This window comes from Musca autumnalis, unplaced genomic scaffold (genome assembly GCF_047663935.1).
Source record: "Musca autumnalis isolate F117 unplaced genomic scaffold, ASM4766393v1 scaffold_1, whole genome shotgun sequence".
Classification (NCBI taxonomy): Eukaryota; Metazoa; Arthropoda; class Insecta; order Diptera; family Muscidae; genus Musca; species Musca autumnalis.
The window spans coordinates 171,581,879-171,601,332 of record NW_027411644.1 but is presented as its reverse complement, the minus strand read 5'-3'; the positions used below and the strand labels follow the sequence as shown (position 1 = coordinate 171,601,332).

General features: G+C 36.7%; 2 protein-coding genes across 2 annotated transcripts in view; both read left to right on the top strand.

Annotated features, from left to right (window-relative positions):
• The first annotated feature begins 4,838 nt into the window (after positions 1 to 4,838).
• On the top strand, positions 4,839 to 10,633 carry LOC141388730 (uncharacterized). Its single transcript, XM_073958930.1, has one exon. The coding sequence runs from the start codon at positions 6,592 to 6,594 to the stop codon at positions 6,898 to 6,900; it is 309 nt and encodes a 102-aa protein (XP_073815031.1). The 5' UTR covers positions 4,839 to 6,591; the 3' UTR covers positions 6,901 to 10,633.
• Positions 9,416 to 19,454, top strand: part of LOC141388729 (uncharacterized) — a 47,204-nt gene continuing 37,165 nt past the window's right edge. Inside the window, exon 1 of the mRNA XM_073958929.1 lies at positions 9,416 to 11,499. Within this exon, the coding sequence (XP_073815030.1) occupies positions 11,200 to 11,499 (300 nt within the window). The 5' untranslated portion in view covers positions 9,416 to 11,199. The remainder of the gene's footprint in view (positions 11,500 to 19,454) is intronic.

The window sequence follows — 19,454 nt, the reverse complement described above, 5'->3', positions numbered from 1 at the left end:
CAGGTTGTACATTAAAATTTGTTTCAATTTTCACACACAAAGTTTTGGTCCATTATTCCATCATCTTCATACATTCAAGCTTTTCCCTTGTAATAACCTCAAACTTTATTGAAATTTTCGCGTCGATCGGACTATTATTGTGACCTACGGAGCAGTTATAAAATCGTGTAAAAATTTTGTTTTTGGCCCATTTCACCCACTAAATATTTTACGATCACCACCAATAACAATAGCGATCTATTCTGATGTGAAGCTGACCTCCATACCAAATTTCGTGACGATCGGTACATAATTCCGACCTGGAGTTTGATTAAAATTTATAATGGACAGACGGACACACGGACGGACGGACACACATCGCTATATCGCTTTATCTCGTCGAGATATGAAAAATTGTATACCACATTGAGGGTCTACGACAAATGTTTCGCGGTGTTACATGAATTTTTAGCATAACAAACATATCGTCTGCTCCGTCGGAAAAGGTCGTAAGTCCACTTTTTTTGGAAATCGCGTTTTTGTTACAGGATGATAGTACAAGTCAAAACACGTCGTATGATGCAAAGAAAATGGTAGTATGTCGCGTTTTTTCACATGTTTTGCCCTTGTCGGAAAAGGTCGTAAGTCCACAAAACGTACAAATTTGAGTTCGAAAAGGTCGTAAGTCCACAGGAAAATGTATACTTGAATAGAAAATTACAGCTAATGCAGTTCAAATATAATGTTTAACGTCATCCATGGTTGGGGTACAATGTAAAGAACTAGCCTACACCTTTGGATGATAATCGGATGATATTTGGCGGAGCCTGTGGACCATACTTTTGAACAATAATGTGATCATTTCAATACTGCAACGAAAATTTACATTTGAAGTCTATTTTCCCCTATAAGCAAACTGACTATGAAAGATGGACTTCTGGCCTTTTCATTGATACAAATTGGGATGCTGTATATGTTCAAATACCTCATATATTGAAAAATTTGTAAAAAAAACAGAATTTTTACCGTTTTTACTGTAGTATGTCTTACTTAACTTTATCAACTGGTAATTTGTGGTTTCTCTAGGGACATTTATTCACATAACGAGATTAGTTTGTATTCTGAATTCAATAAAGCAATTTCTTTTAACAGACGTGTAAGTGCAATGTTTATCTTATTGAATGATTCTAAAATATTAATTGATTGAAATGTTATTAAAACAAGAAGACATCATGGTTTTTGCTAACAAAGAGCAGTATGAATTTGGAATGGAATTAGACCATGGTGTTATGGGTCTACTTCCCTATGGTCACGGTGATTCTAAAAGCTCTGATGATAAACTTGCTTAACGCAGGAAGACATTACATGCTGAAGATTCTACATGGTTTGCAGACAAAAACAAAAGATGCAGGGAGTTGTGACAGAAATACTTGGGAAGACAAAAATAACACTATTTCGGATTACAATATAGCTAAGAAACCACCTACATTAACGGAATTAATCATGAAATTTAATTGAAGTAAAAGGTCGTAAGGCAAAAATACAAGGTCGTAAGTACAATGTGTCATGTTTTACATTAAATATTAGCCGAACCGGTTCAGGTTGCTGGCCCTTGAAACAGTTTATGTTACCTTTTCTTATGTCAATTATATTTTTTTGCATCGCAAATTAGTTGGGATATGCAAGTGACTATCAATAACAAGTAAGAACGTCGTTAAATTCGGCCAGGCCGAACTTGAATTTTACTTCAATTGGTTTCCTTTCGTTTATGAAGTACACTAAATACCAAATTTCAGCAATTTCTGTAAAACAATGTGGCTAACCTTCAAAATACCGAAATTCGGTAGGCACCGTTCTATGGGACTATATGAAGGCGGGGACCTATATAGACAAATTTATGGGAGAAAGTTTTTTATCCCAAACGAAGAATAAATACCAAATTTATACCATTTCGGAGGCCACACCTTCAAAATACCAGAAATCGGGAGGTACTGTTATATGGGGGCTATATGAAGGTGTCAATACCAAACGTCCTACAAGTAATAGAAACTTATATACCAAATCACGAAGATCTATATTAAAAATTGCGAGATGTATCTTAATTTCAAAAGACGGACAGACGGTCATGATTATACCGACTTGGAATTTTTCTCTGATCAAGAATATATATAATTTATACGGTCTCCGCTGAATATATCGATATGTTACAAACTGAATGACAAATTTAATTATATCCCCCATATTATGGTGGAGGGTATTAAAATCTTCAGAAATGTTGGTGTCGATATGCAATTTTAACATACCGCCACATAACTGATGACTTGAGGCATACCGACTGTGTCCACCTTCTTATAATGTATCTTATATACCTGATGAAACTATAGCTATCGATGTTTTGCCTTCTAATCTAAACACTTGCTTTCCAATAAGACCAAAGCTTCGTTATGCATAACATCTGGATTTTGGAAACGGAATCGTTTGTAAGTTTTATATAAATAGCGCATTTTAAAAATAGGGCACAGGTGTAACCTGCTCCTCCGAAATTCAACAAAATACATAGCTTACTTCCACCAAGGGACATCCCTGTGCATAATCTGAAAATTATATGGAACAAGTACTTAGAGTCGGAGATTAAACAACCGTTGCCTCGCAAATTAATTTTGTGACCGACACTTTCATAGCTTTTGCAAAAAATAGGGCCTGCCCCCGCCCCTTCCAAATTCAAAAAAATATAAAGCCTATTTTCACCTCGGTTGTTCCATGCATGTTCTCTGAAATTTTCAAAAAAAATCGGTTCAGCAGTTTTTGAGTCTATGGGGAACATACACACATAGTCTTTTATATATACGATTTCACCCAAAAGTTTTGGTCCATTAAACCCGCTAATAATTATCTCATCACCATGTTAAATTGCAAGCTTATTCTTTGTTTAAACTCAAATCATCCATAAAATTTCGCTCCGATCGGAATATTACTGCGATTTACAGGACAGCTACAAAGTCGGGTAAAAATTGTGGGTTTCGTCCATTTCACACCTTTCGATCAAAACCAACATTTAATGGGGTCACTTCTGGACGGAACCCGACCTCTCCACAAAATTTCGTGACGATCGGTCCAAAATTGAGGTCTGGAGTTTTGTTACAATAGTTAATGGATGGACGAACACACATAGCTAGATCGCTTTATCTCGTCAAGATATGAAAAAGTGGAAAGGGGAGGGGGTCTACGACGAATACTTCGCGATGTTACACGAATATAGGACAAAACAAACTTATACTACCCTTTCCACACCGTTTTGTAAAGTATAAATATTATATTTTAAAAACGTCCGTAAATTATAAGAAAAGGTCGTAAGTCCCTACAAAAATACAAAACTGTACAAGGAAAAGGTCGTAAGTCCAAAGACATCCAATTATCTCCTAAACGCGACGGAATTTTATCTAACAAAGTACAGGTATTGAAGCGGAATAAATAAACGAAAAATACTGCCTTTACCACCACAATAAAATCTTTAATACAGAAAGCGCTGTAATGTTTTTTCTTCCTCCTGAAAAATTTATTAAAAGGGACTTACGACCTTTTCCGACGGAGCAGACGATATATTACCCTTCCCACATTGTAGAGTAGGGTATAAAAAATTGGAAATACTACACCCTAATTTTTTCCATTGATCCAAAATCCTAGCGATCTATGTTTACATAGTAATTTGTTCCAAAGGTGAATTTTCACGAAAATTCTGTAAAGGCCGCAAATATAGTCCAATCGATGAAAAACTTTACCAGTTCATTGTTGTGGCTAAAAAACGATTTCTACAAACATTTATGATGCTCGGTTAACTATAACCCGTGCCCCCCTACCGATCTTTATATTCATAGCAAAGGCGAATTTTCAGGAAATCGCTCTACAAGCCAGTTCATTGTTTGCGGCTAAAAATTAATGAATGAGATTTTACCAAAATTTTATCCACCTACTTTAATCCGTTCGGGCGCTAGAGTGATTTCCACAGACGTACAGATAGACAGTCGGACAGACATGGTTGGGAGAGTCACGCTGGATTCTAATGTGATTACTTCAAGGAGTTACAGACGAAGTGACAAACTTAAAATACCCTACATTATGTGATGCGTAGAGTATACAAATAAATAGCATTTTCGTAGGTGACAAAAGTGGAAGTTTCCAACGTAAATTTTTAGTCGTTTGTGGGGTAGGTATCATAAACACTATTTCGTTGAAAGAATAATATATAGTCCATATTCGAAACTAATCTATTTGACCAAATCAGTTACTTCCATCGAGAGCTATAGTGGGCACCTTTTTAGCAAACAAATTTGGAACTTATGTGGGAAGGGTACCCGATATTCTGTTTGCTACATCTCAAATTATTATTGACACTGGGTATCTATAAAATTTTAAACCCACTTAGCAAATACAAATACTTATTGCACTCTCATTTCAAAAAAATTAGCATCCTCGCCTTGTGCCCAGGAGATCGTGGAATGCACTTAGGCTGTGGTTAAGTCCTTCCTAAGTATTATAGATATGTAAACCTCCTCCTAAGGGAGGAGAAACCCTTACGGATTTTCCAACGGACTCGGCTATAAAGGATAAAGGTTAACCCTAGTTTCTATCTGTTTTTAATAGGGATTTATTACTTCCCAAAAAATTATATTCAGTTTCCCTCTTAAATTAAAACTACAAACGAAATAATTAACCAAAGATGTCACCACATTGTGATAGCGCAACACACAATCAGACAAAAAACAAGGTAACAACAACAATAATACAATCAAAACGTTCGCATTTAGAGTGCACTCAACAGAAATCAGTTATTGTGGTCTTCGTCGTTGTTCGGTGTCATTCATAAAAGTGCTTTTGGTTCGAACGGATACGGTTACTTACAAGCTAACCAAAAACTTATCGTTTTCGTCGTCGTAGTCATCGTTGTCTTCGTTGTTATTATTATTATCATCAGCGCGTTACCTTTTTTGTTGTTTTTGTTTACTACTGCTGAAAAACAGATAGCCCTTCTACACCCCCATCCCCCCTTCAGCACACTCAGTCCAAAAAAACACAATAATACCTACCGACAACATTTATACAATATTATTAGTGTAGTGTAGCACCACCGATGCCTGCCGGAGCAACACACAAAAGCCTCAAAAGCCTACCTAAGAAGATAACCGAAGCCAAATGTTCAAAACTGTGGCGCTGAACTAACTAACTGACTCTAAACTTGTTGGTGGCTTAAACGGACTAACTGACTGACATATAGTCTACACTACTTTTCTAAGAGTTTATTGTTACTGTTGTTGTTTTGTTACCGTGAGTTCTTCTCGTTTGTCTGGCTGACTGACTGTCTGCTTGCTTGGTTAGTTAGCTGGCTGCTGCCTGGATGTTGTATTGTTTGACAACAAATCCGAGGAGGTGGTGGTACAAAAAAGTTTCTTCCAAAACAAAAAAACTAAGGCAACAACAAAAACAACAATAGCAGCATTTGATGTGAGGAGGATTTGTGTGAGATTTTGTTGCGGCCACGCTGCCACTGCCATTGCTGCTGCTGCTGTCGCCGTTGTAGATGTTGCTTACTCCCTTGATGTTGTTGTTGTCGTCTCGAGGAGAGACCTCCAAGCTGTGGCAAACAAAACAAACAACAAAACATAAAAAAGCCAACGAAATTGCATGAAGTGAACTTTAGACTCCTCCAATGACTGTCTGTCTGAACACGATCGGCCGAGAGACCAAACCAAACCAAGTTCTTTATTACAATTTCGGAAACGAAAACATTAGTGTTTAATGGCAATTGCTAACCAATGGTTGGGAAAACCGACTAAAGATTGACAGCCAACAGACTCTTAACCATCATTTGTAACCATCCAAAACCGAACGAACATTAAAGAAACCAGCCAGACCAACAACCCAAAACCAGAGCAATTGTTATGATTGATCGATCGATCACTTGATCAGCTAAAAGAATAAAAATAACAATAACCATAAAAAACAACAACATACAGCCTTAACAACTACACTAATAACAAAAGAAAATAAACGGAGCGGAACTGAACGGATCGTATCGTCGTATCAACCGAAAAAAATATTCATCATCAAACCAACCAAAAAAAAAGTGATTTCAAAACATTTTGAAAATTTATTGTGAAGTTTAAATTAAATGTTAACATTCTAAATTTAATTAGTGCTAAAAAAAACTAAAACAAATTAACACAACAACAAATTAACAATAATCAGAAATAAAAGTGACACAAGTCTAATGTTAAGTGAAGTGTGAAAAGTGATACGAAAAAATATCGCAAAAAAAGGCTTTTACTTTTTGTCTGCTGGCCTTTTTCTTAAGCCAATGTCCGGCAATTGTAGTATTTCGTGGTAAAGGAAAGTCCAAACATTATTATAATAATAATCAAAAAGAAGTTGGAAAAAACGAAAGGTGGTGGTGTGGTGCATCCATCTAAGCGCCGTTAAACACAAAACAAACAAACAATCATTGGCAAACCAACCAACCTTTCTCGCACCCCTTCTCTTGCAGTTTGCAAACTTTCAATATTTTGCTACCGTTTTGTTATAACTGTCTAACTGCCAGCCAGCCAGTCTGAGATTATTATGAGCAACACAATGACCGCTCATGAACCCATAAACTATCTGGACAGCATCCTTAACGAAGAGGAGAAACGTTGCGAGTACAGTCATCAATGGCGGAATTTCACCATATCACGTTCAGGTCGCTTCAAATCGAAAAACAAACATCGTAATGTTGTCGATGGCAAAATGTTTGATCGCAGCACTGGCTCATCATCATCGTCAACTATGTCGCCATCCATTAACAACAGCACAACACAATCATCAGCATCATCAGCAACATCCTCTGCTTCAATGACATCCTCATTTGATAAGGATAAAAAGGTAAGTTGATGAAAATGGGTTATCATCTTTACTGTTTTTGTTTTTGTTATTTCGAAATTACGGTTTTGGTGTGGTATTGAATAAAAAAACAACAACAACTAGAAGATTTACTATTAATAAAAGAGTTGCCTTATGGGCTTTTTGGAAAGGAAAATGGTCGAAAAGTTACAATTTTTATACCCTCTACCTAAATATGGAGGTTATATTAAGTTTGTTTTTTGTAACCTGCTCCTCCGAAATTCAACAAAATACATAGCTTACTTCCACCAAGGGACATCCCTGTGCATAATCTGAAAATTATATGGAACAAGTACTTAGAGTCGGAGATTAAACAACCGTTGCCTCGCAAATTAATTTTGTGACCGACACTTTCATAGCTTTTGCAAAAAATAGGGCCTGCCCCCGCCCCTTCCAAATTCAAAAAAATATAAAGCCTATTTTCACCTCGGTTGTTCCATGCATGTTCTCTGAAATTTTCAAAAAAAATCGGTTCAGCAGTTTTTGAGTCTATGGGGAACATACACACATAGTCTTTTATATATACGATTTCACCCAAAAGTTTTGGTCCATTAAACCCGCTAATAATTATCTCATCACCATGTTAAATTGCAAGCTTATTCTTTGTTTAAACTCAAATCATCCATAAAATTTCGCTCCGATCGGAATATTACTGCGATTTACAGGACAGCTACAAAGTCGGGTAAAAATTGTGGGTTTCGTCCATTTCACACCTTTCGATCAAAACCAACATTTAATGGGGTCACTTCTGGACGGAACCCGACCTCTCCACAAAATTTCGTGACGATCGGTCCAAAATTGAGGTCTGGAGTTTTGTTACAATAGTTAATGGATGGACGAACACACATAGCTAGATCGCTTTATCTCGTCAAGATATGAAAAAGTGGAAAGGGGAGGGGGTCTACGACGAATACTTCGCGATGTTACACGAATATAGGACAAAACAAACTTATACTACCCTTTCCACACCGTTTTGTAAAGTATAAATATTATATTTTAAAAACGTCCGTAAATTATAAGAAAAGGTCGTAAGTCCCTACAAAAATACAAAACTGTACAAGGAAAAGGTCGTAAGTCCAAAGACATCCAATTATCTCCTAAACGCGACGGAATTTTATCTAACAAAGTACAGGTATTGAAGCGGAATAAATAAACGAAAAATACTGCCTTTACCACCACAATAAAATCTTTAATACAGAAAGCGCTGTAATGTTTTTTCTTCCTCCTGAAAAATTTATTAAAAGGGACTTACGACCTTTTCCGACGGAGCAGACGATATATTACCCTTCCCACATTGTAGAGTAGGGTATAAAAAATTGGAAATACTACACCCTAATTTTTTCCATTGATCCAAAATCCTAGCGATCTATGTTTACATAGTAATTTGTTCCAAAGGTGAATTTTCACGAAAATTCTGTAAAGGCCGCAAATATAGTCCAATCGATGAAAAACTTTACCAGTTCATTGTTGTGGCTAAAAAACGATTTCTACAAACATTTATGATGCTCGGTTAACTATAACCCGTGCCCCCCTACCGATCTTTATATTCATAGCAAAGGCGAATTTTCAGGAAATCGCTCTACAAGCCAGTTCATTGTTTGCGGCTAAAAATTAATGAATGAGATTTTACCAAAATTTTATCCACCTACTTTAATCCGTTCGGGCGCTAGAGTGATTTCCACAGACGTACAGATAGACAGTCGGACAGACATGGTTGGGAGAGTCACGCTGGATTCTAATGTGATTACTTCAAGGAGTTACAGACGAAGTGACAAACTTAAAATACCCTACATTATGTGATGCGTAGAGTATACAAATAAATAGCATTTTCGTAGGTGACAAAAGTGGAAGTTTCCAACGTAAATTTTTAGTCGTTTGTGGGGTAGGTATCATAAACACTATTTCGTTGAAAGAATAATATATAGTCCATATTCGAAACTAATCTATTTGACCAAATCAGTTACTTCCATCGAGAGCTATAGTGGGCACCTTTTTAGCAAACAAATTTGGAACTTATGTGGGAAGGGTACCCGATATTCTGTTTGCTACATCTCAAATTATTATTGACACTGGGTATCTATAAAATTTTAAACCCACTTAGCAAATACAAATACTTATTGCACTCTCATTTCAAAAAAATTAGCATCCTCGCCTTGTGCCCAGGAGATCGTGGAATGCACTTAGGCTGTGGTTAAGTCCTTCCTAAGTATTATAGATATGTAAACCTCCTCCTAAGGGAGGAGAAACCCTTACGGATTTTCCAACGGACTCGGCTATAAAGGATAAAGGTTAACCCTAGTTTCTATCTGTTTTTAATAGGGATTTATTACTTCCCAAAAAATTATATTCAGTTTCCCTCTTAAATTAAAACTACAAACGAAATAATTAACCAAAGATGTCACCACATTGTGATAGCGCAACACACAATCAGACAAAAAACAAGGTAACAACAACAATAATACAATCAAAACGTTCGCATTTAGAGTGCACTCAACAGAAATCAGTTATTGTGGTCTTCGTCGTTGTTCGGTGTCATTCATAAAAGTGCTTTTGGTTCGAACGGATACGGTTACTTACAAGCTAACCAAAAACTTATCGTTTTCGTCGTCGTAGTCATCGTTGTCTTCGTTGTTATTATTATTATCATCAGCGCGTTACCTTTTTTGTTGTTTTTGTTTACTACTGCTGAAAAACAGATAGCCCTTCTACACCCCCATCCCCCCTTCAGCACACTCAGTCCAAAAAAACACAATAATACCTACCGACAACATTTATACAATATTATTAGTGTAGTGTAGCACCACCGATGCCTGCCGGAGCAACACACAAAAGCCTCAAAAGCCTACCTAAGAAGATAACCGAAGCCAAATGTTCAAAACTGTGGCGCTGAACTAACTAACTGACTCTAAACTTGTTGGTGGCTTAAACGGACTAACTGACTGACATATAGTCTACACTACTTTTCTAAGAGTTTATTGTTACTGTTGTTGTTTTGTTACCGTGAGTTCTTCTCGTTTGTCTGGCTGACTGACTGTCTGCTTGCTTGGTTAGTTAGCTGGCTGCTGCCTGGATGTTGTATTGTTTGACAACAAATCCGAGGAGGTGGTGGTACAAAAAAGTTTCTTCCAAAACAAAAAAACTAAGGCAACAACAAAAACAACAATAGCAGCATTTGATGTGAGGAGGATTTGTGTGAGATTTTGTTGCGGCCACGCTGCCACTGCCATTGCTGCTGCTGCTGTCGCCGTTGTAGATGTTGCTTACTCCCTTGATGTTGTTGTTGTCGTCTCGAGGAGAGACCTCCAAGCTGTGGCAAACAAAACAAACAACAAAACATAAAAAAGCCAACGAAATTGCATGAAGTGAACTTTAGACTCCTCCAATGACTGTCTGTCTGAACACGATCGGCCGAGAGACCAAACCAAACCAAGTTCTTTATTACAATTTCGGAAACGAAAACATTAGTGTTTAATGGCAATTGCTAACCAATGGTTGGGAAAACCGACTAAAGATTGACAGCCAACAGACTCTTAACCATCATTTGTAACCATCCAAAACCGAACGAACATTAAAGAAACCAGCCAGACCAACAACCCAAAACCAGAGCAATTGTTATGATTGATCGATCGATCACTTGATCAGCTAAAAGAATAAAAATAACAATAACCATAAAAAACAACAACATACAGCCTTAACAACTACACTAATAACAAAAGAAAATAAACGGAGCGGAACTGAACGGATCGTATCGTCGTATCAACCGAAAAAAATATTCATCATCAAACCAACCAAAAAAAAAGTGATTTCAAAACATTTTGAAAATTTATTGTGAAGTTTAAATTAAATGTTAACATTCTAAATTTAATTAGTGCTAAAAAAAACTAAAACAAATTAACACAACAACAAATTAACAATAATCAGAAATAAAAGTGACACAAGTCTAATGTTAAGTGAAGTGTGAAAAGTGATACGAAAAAATATCGCAAAAAAAGGCTTTTACTTTTTGTCTGCTGGCCTTTTTCTTAAGCCAATGTCCGGCAATTGTAGTATTTCGTGGTAAAGGAAAGTCCAAACATTATTATAATAATAATCAAAAAGAAGTTGGAAAAAACGAAAGGTGGTGGTGTGGTGCATCCATCTAAGCGCCGTTAAACACAAAACAAACAAACAATCATTGGCAAACCAACCAACCTTTCTCGCACCCCTTCTCTTGCAGTTTGCAAACTTTCAATATTTTGCTACCGTTTTGTTATAACTGTCTAACTGCCAGCCAGCCAGTCTGAGATTATTATGAGCAACACAATGACCGCTCATGAACCCATAAACTATCTGGACAGCATCCTTAACGAAGAGGAGAAACGTTGCGAGTACAGTCATCAATGGCGGAATTTCACCATATCACGTTCAGGTCGCTTCAAATCGAAAAACAAACATCGTAATGTTGTCGATGGCAAAATGTTTGATCGCAGCACTGGCTCATCATCATCGTCAACTATGTCGCCATCCATTAACAACAGCACAACACAATCATCAGCATCATCAGCAACATCCTCTGCTTCAATGACATCCTCATTTGATAAGGATAAAAAGGTAAGTTGATGAAAATGGGTTATCATCTTTACTGTTTTTGTTTTTGTTATTTCGAAATTACGGTTTTGGTGTGGTATTGAATAAAAAAACAACAACAACTAGAAGATTTACTATTAATAAAAGAGTTGCCTTATGGGCTTTTTGGAAAGGAAAATGGTCGAAAAGTTACAATTTTTATACCCTCTACCTAAATATGGAGGTTATATTAAGTTTGTTTTTCGGTTTGTAACGCATTGAAATAATCATTGGCGACCATATAAAGTATATATATATATATATATATATATATACTTGATCAGGATAAAAGTCTGCGTCGATATAGCCATGCCTATCTGTTGTAATCACTCTAGCTTCCCCAATAATAGACCTAGAACGCTCTATTTTGCACAGGATTATTTTTTCCATAGACAGGTCAAGTTCGAAGATGCGCGATATAGACCACGTTTTGGTATAGCCCCCCATATAACGTTACCTCCCGATTTTCGGTATTTTCAGGATTTCAGCTACAATTTTTAACCGAATTAGTGGTAATTTGGTATTTTAGGGTCCTAGCGGTCACAACACCTCTCCTCCAAAAATTGTCAACATAGATCCAGCTTTTGGTATACTGGCAATATACCGGTACCTTCCGATTTTCGTTATTTTAAGAATTTTAGCTACACGTTTTTTACCGAACTACCTTTAATTTAACATTTAAGGTTCCCAGTGATCACAAAATATCTTCACCAAAAATTGCCACAGTAGTTTCACATTTAGGTATAGCCAGCATATAACGTTACCTCCCGATTTTCGGTATTTTCAGGATTTTAGCTACATTTCGTAATGTGAAATTTGATGTTGCAGTCACGAAACTTATTCACCAAATATTTTCAACATTGGTTCGTATTTAGGTATAAACCCCATCCAACAGTACCTCCCGATTCTCGGTATTTTGAGGGTTTTACCTAATTTTTTGAACTGAATTTGACATTTGAGGTTCCCTGCAGTCACGAAGCTTTTCCACCAAAAATTGTCGACATAGGTCCATGATTCTTTATTGCGCCCATACAACGGTACCTTCTAATTTTAGGTAATTTCAGTATTTTCGCTGCATTTTTTGACCAAACTAGTTTCCAGTGGTTAAAAGTTTCTCTATCAAAAATTGTGATATAGTCCCCATATAAATTAGGAATAAGATGGTTATAGCAGAACTTCTGTTTTTTAAGTGCCTCGGTTTCTTTTGATACTCCACCTGAATTAAGTTTTCAGGTGACTTCTACCACCTTCAGTATAGACTTTTCACGCCGATGTTGGTGTATCAGCATTTGATGGGTTCCTCGCTGTCAGATTGTTTCAAACAATATTGGGTCGATTGAGCCATGTCTGTGTGGCTGGTGCACACGATAACTCTCGAACCGATAAAACAATTTGGTTCAAATTTCGCACCTCGTAATATTTTGTTCAAACTTAAATCAGGTCGAATATGGGTCATATCGGTCCGCTCTTTCTGGCACCTCCCCCAACAAAAGTTAAAAATGTTTTGTTAAAATAGTGCGCACAACAATTCTTGAAGAGAGTTAAAAATCGAACTGTCACCAACTGAAATGGTTGGTTGGCACGATTATTAAGATTAAATTAAGTCCGCTTGTTTCAATCCCTGTTTCAACTTCTTCTTGTTTCGATTTTTGCTCCAGAAGACTAGCGTCCTCACATATATGTAATTGATTGTCCTAGGTTTCAAACATGGCCTAGCCTTGGCTTCAGTAGCGGGACTATACCGCACATTTTTCAGGGAACTTTGTGGGTGGCTAGCGACAGGTTGAGAACTTTAGTGAGATACTCGACACCCGGCATATCCAGCTGTTTCAGCATTACCATGGGATCTGGGCCCAACGCATTGGATGATTTATCGTTCCCGATGACATTTGCAACATTATCCATTTTAAATTGTGGTGTTTCATCCTCGGTAGGAAGATATCTAATGCGACGTAGCACTCTTCTATTCGCCCTGTCACTCCCGGGGTGCTAGACAAATTGTCGATTGAAATAACTTGCGCACCTTTTCGGATCTGTGATCGTTATATCTTCCTTCTTTTCTTTCAGGGTTCCAGAGTGACTTAACCGTTGCACATAATTCACTAATTCCAATTTTGCAACTCTTCAGATTATTTAACCTCTTGTTCCGGTTCACGGTGCTATTGAAGCAAATTTAAATGGAATGCGCTTACACCTCGCAAGTTTTTGCGGATTCTGAAACTACAATGTTCATAGTGAGAAAAATCAAAAAACTAAAAAAATCGCTTTTTAAATAAATCACGATTCAAGTTGGCATTTTTAAGGGTTGTTTAGGTTTTCACGATTTTGCTTGGAAACCGCAGATCCTATTGAAATCGGACGAAAAAAGATGTTGTAGCCAAGAAAATTCTCTACAAGATTGGCCTTTCTGGTATTTTCGTAGGTTTTACCGTTATTGAGATATATAAGTTCAAATTGGGTCAATACATTGACTCTATTGCTTCCTTACAAAACAATGCTATTCATGGTGCGCCTCAACTAACTTTAAGTGAAAACCGTAACACCTGGGAAGTTTTTGCTGATTTTGAAACAGAAATGTTTATAGGTGAGAAAAATCCAAAAACAAGAAAAAATCGTTGGAGAGAATTTTAAATAAACCGCGATTAAAATTTACATTTTTAGAGTTTTTTAGGTTTTCGCGATTTTGCTTGGAAACCGCAAGTCCTATCGAAATGAGGCTACAGAAAATGTTGTAGCAGTGAAAATTTCCTACAAGATTGGCTGTTTAATATTTTCCTAGGTTTCACCATTTTTGAGATATAGAGGTTCAGATCAAACTTTCCGATTTTGTTCTTAGGTCTTCAGGATTTAGCTTGAAAACTGCAAATCCTATCAAAACAGGTATAAAGAAAATATTGTAGCAGAGAAAATTCTCTACAAGATTGGTTTTTGTAATTTTTTCCTAGGCTGTACCATTTTTGACATATATAAGTTTAATATGAGAATTTGTCGTCATTACATTGTTTTATAAGGAGACGATACAGTCAATACATTGTCCCAATTTGAACTTATATATCTCAATAACGGTAAAATCTACAAAAATCCAAAAGGTCAATCTTGTAGAGAATTTGTATAGCTACAACATCTGTCTTAGTCCGATTTAGATAGGATTTGAAGTGTTCAAGCAAAATCGTTAAAACCTAAACAACTCTTAAAAATTCTATCTTTGATGATTTTTTTAGTTTTTTGATTTTTCTTATCTATGAACATTGTAGTTTCAGAATCCGCAAAAACTTCCGAGGTGTAAGCACCTTCCATTTAAATTTGCTTCAAGAGCACCGTGGCTTATGCTCACCGACCAGCTCCCTGCTTCTGTGTCAGCTCCCTGACTCTGGTGTCACTGGGATTGGCTCGACGAAATTCGTCACATTCAGGTGATGTCATTTGTCAGAACATGTGACACGATGATTATGTCTGGCTAACTGTAGTGCGATTCTCAAACTAATTTTTTGAGTTACCGACAAAAATCGGTAAAATTAAAATGCAAAATTATGAATGAAATTTTTTTTTTCACGACTACTTTTTATTGGTCGCTAACTTACCGAAAAATATCGCTAATTACCGAAATTATAATCATTTTTATTTTACCGATTTTATTGGTAGCTCAAAAAATGAGGTAAAGAATCGCACTACTGTAACCCTCTCGGCTAATTCTGGTAGGAGCGTCCTCATTGATCGTGTGAAACGTATAGCTATCAATCTTCTCAGTCAGGACTATACTCCTCTGGTCGTTTCTGAGGGCCGAATGCCACAACTCATGATGTGCATTAAAGAGCCCCAAGACCAGACGGTTATAACCTTCCAATAGCGGACTAATGTTGGGCATATAACATGGAGTACAGATATTTATCGGCGGAATGTATACGATAAGAAACTCTACCTCGACAGTTCCACACCTGACGGCTACCCCCATATACCGGTCATTAGAGACGGTCTCAAGCGAGGTCGGTCTGCATTGGACAGTTCGGTGTAATTGGAAAGCTAATCTCCCACCTCCACTTCTAATGCGATCCTTCCTCCTTCCGAAGTTGTTGTTGAGCTTGGTTTCCTGCAACGCTTCTTCAGATAAAAGATCCACCATATTGCAAAAATGATACATTTTCTGGGATTGGAAAACAATGGCTGGTGTTAGGTGCTGCGTGAGCGGCTGATGTTGGGGAGACTGTGGGGCAATCGCGTATTCTGTAGACAACGTCTCACTGGGGACCGAGTTCACGAATCATGCAACAGCATAGTCCCTTACGTAGCCCCTCGCATGGACAAGTATAGAACAGCCCCTGAGATGCACCCACTCCCGGCATCTATTGCATCTCACCGAAGTTTATGTGTGGTGGATGCAAATGTGACAAACTGAGCACATATACATTGGTCCTGGGTTTTCTTCCGTCCCGGCACGGACCCAAAAATCCCGAGCCGTCCTTCTGGGATATTCTGCTCCCAACACAGAAAAACGATATAAATACAAACAGGTGTATACTGAGGTGGCAGCTGCTGATCGGAACATGGGTGCTGTGTAGTTCAACCCGGTAGCGAAGAACCCGTCGCACAGTGTCACGACCGTGGCCAAAAATGGTCAAAATCAAGTACTTCGGAATACAAATTTATTGATGAGAATTCATAGTAAACATTCCAGTTAAAAGTAATTTGAATTATGGTATTGATTTGTCAAGTAGTTTTGTCCATGGGAATTTCAAATTCGATAATTGTTGGAAATATGTATTTTTGTCCTCATTTTACGAAAATTAATTAATTGCAGATGCTCCACAATTTTAATATTTAAAGTAATTTATCGGTTTAAAATAAATTTTTATAGATGCTTTCCATGTAATAAACATGGATTTAATTTTGTTTGGAAGTAAATAGTGATAATATGGTGTTTACAGCTACCCAAGTCGGTGGAACTTAGTAAATCGATTTTGTGAACCAAATTTTAAAATTAATGGAGTGGGAAAAAAATTGTATAAAAGTGTATATCGATATTATTTGTTGTTTGAGTTGTGAAAAGTGAGTACTTCAAACGTATAAAGGTTCCAGGTGCAGAGGTATGCAGACGAACATGTTATTTCTCTTTTTCAGCGACCACCTCACTCAGGGGTTACCCCCTATTTTACCAAAGCACTTTGCGGTGTTGGCTATAGCGCGAAAACGAATGAACCGATCATCATATATTTATGTGGGCTTATTAAGTACGTAATAATCTTGCTTTAAAACGAAAGATTTTTATAAACATAAATTTTTTTAAAAAAATGGTGAAAATCGAAAGTCTACTTTCGATTTTTTACAAAAAATGTACCGCTTTTGATCATTAATCGGTCAAAAAACGTTGTTAAAGGAAATTTCTTTAATATAAAGACAAGAGTTTGATGTATTCAATATAATCACAAAAAATATGAAGACTGAACACTAAATTTCAGTCATTTCGGGTAGATATAGAGGCCACAATATTCAAAATACCGAAAATGGGGAGGTACGGTTCTATGGGGGCTATAGGAAGACGAGGACCTATACTGACAGATTTCTGGTGGAAAGTTATAAGCCCCCAACGAAGACTTAATACCAATTTTCAGCCATTTCGGTGTGATAATCAGGCTAAAACCTCCAAAATACTGAAAATCGGGTTGTACCATCCTATGGGGGCTATATGAAGGCGTGGACCTATGCAGACAAATTTTAAGGTGTATGATTTATGTCCCCATCGAAGACTAAATACCAAATTTCGGCAATTTCGGTGTAATAATGAGGCTAAAATCTTCAAAATACCGATAATCGGGAGGTAACGTTCTATGGGGGCTATATCAAAACGTGGACCTACACCCAAAATTCTCTGTTGGAATGTTTCATACCTCTGCTGAAGACTAACCCCCAAATTTCAGTAATTTCGGTTGGTCATTATGACTAAAACTTTCAAAATACTGAAAATATGGACGTACGGTTCTATGGGGGCTATACCAAAATATAGACCGACCATCCCAGTTTTTGTCCTGGAGATTGTAAGTCAATAATAAGTACGTGTACCAAAATTGATGCACCTACAACAACTCCTTCTATTTTTGGCCACAGTTAATATGAACTCGCGACAGTGTGCGCCGCCGTGAGATTGACCGTTAAGGTTGTCCTTAACGGCTTCGTTGAAGAGTCGTTATATTGTTGCTAGTCTATTATTTCCTACCTTATTTAATTAGGTCCCTTGTTTAACATACATTTTAATTTTTCAAAAAAAAAAAAAAAATAAAAAAAACTCATCACATTCCCGAGCCTTTGTATATACTACAAGGTCTCTTTCCGCAATTGACTAGTTTTGGTCCTTTATTGAAACCAAAAATTTTCAACCAAATTCATATCTACAAATGGCAACACTGATGGTCATTATCATTAGCGAGATACATCATTGTTAAAATTACTAATTTCAGCATTTATTTATTTGATCTACATTCAAATTATCTCTAAACAAAATAATTATATAAAACAAATCAATTTTTGATGACTTGTTTGATCAAGTTTGTTTTTTATGAATTCTCATTTTTGATTAGTTTTGAAATACATACAGATACATACGTACATATAAAAATTAACGAATATCACAAACACACGTTCACATGTAGATATACACAGTGGCGCCCAACTGTTTAAGATCAAATTTACTATGCAGAGATTTTGATAAAAATGGTATATTTCTCTAAGACATTTCGAAACAAAATTAATTCGATTTGTAGACAGACTTTCGGGCAGTACACCGATACAATACATTATTACGTCTCATAAAATTTAAATCGGAGTCCATTGCCATTGTATTGAAAGAAGGGTGCATTTGAAGAGGTTGTTGCAGAAATACTTGTGCGTGAGATGCTACGTTCGTGATTGTTATTTACAAAGCTGAGAAATCTTAAGACTCATTGGAGATTATGTTGGGGCAGCTTTATGTAACTTATACTATGTTTACATTAGAGCTTTTCTCCGGATTTACATCCTTTATGAAGTTTTATTTGGGGTGCCACCGTGATGCAATGGTATGCACGCCCGCCTTGCACGCAGAAGGTCAGTGGTTCGATTCCCCGGCCAGGCAACATCAAACATTTTTCAACGGTGGCAAAATACCCCTCAGTAATGTTGGCGACATTTCCTGAGTATTTCAGCCTTGAAAAACTTCTCTACAAGTGGTGTCTTAAGGCACGCCGTTCGGACTCGGCGATAAACAGTAGGTCCCATATCATTGAGCTTAATATGAATCGGGGTGCACTCATTGATATGAGAGAAGTCTCCCTTGTCCCGTATGGGATGTTGTGGAACAATGTTTGTTATGAAGTTTAATTTGACAAATAGGCAATGGATTTGACAATTTAAATTCAATGGATTTACTAAAACCAATCGCTATTATCACGCAATCGGACTAGTCAGAATCAAGCTCTGAAATTCATACAATATGTAACAAATATAATACAACCATGGTCAGGTGTTTAATTCAAATCTGACACCGGCCACAAAATCGTTAACAGGTATTCTGGGCTCTCAAAAAAGACAAATAAAACGGACATGAACACATGAGTAATTGATGTCCTTTTGGGATTGTTATTTCAATCATCAGAAACGAGATGAAAGACCGACTACTATTGTAATACGTTTACATTGTATTGGATTTAGTAAATCCGGTGATTTAAATTATCAATTTCATAAATCCTCATAAAGGAGTTTAAACCCAGCAAGAAGCTCTAACGTAAACCTGCTATAATATCTATTTATTTGTATTTTGATTTAAGCTATATAACCAAAATAAAAATTTCTGTAATCAGTCGTATTTATTTAGAGTCAACTGTTGAGGCGCTAAATGTCGTTATTATGTTTTTTTTTTCATAAACTTTATTTCTTTATTTGTATGATCAGTAGTTTGTGTTGTATTTTTGTTT

What these genes read in the sequence shown, in the direction of transcription:
- LOC141388730 (XM_073958930.1), top strand. Translation starts at nt 6,592, where the DNA reads ATGAGCAACACAATGACCGCTCATGAACCCATAAACTATCTGGACAGC.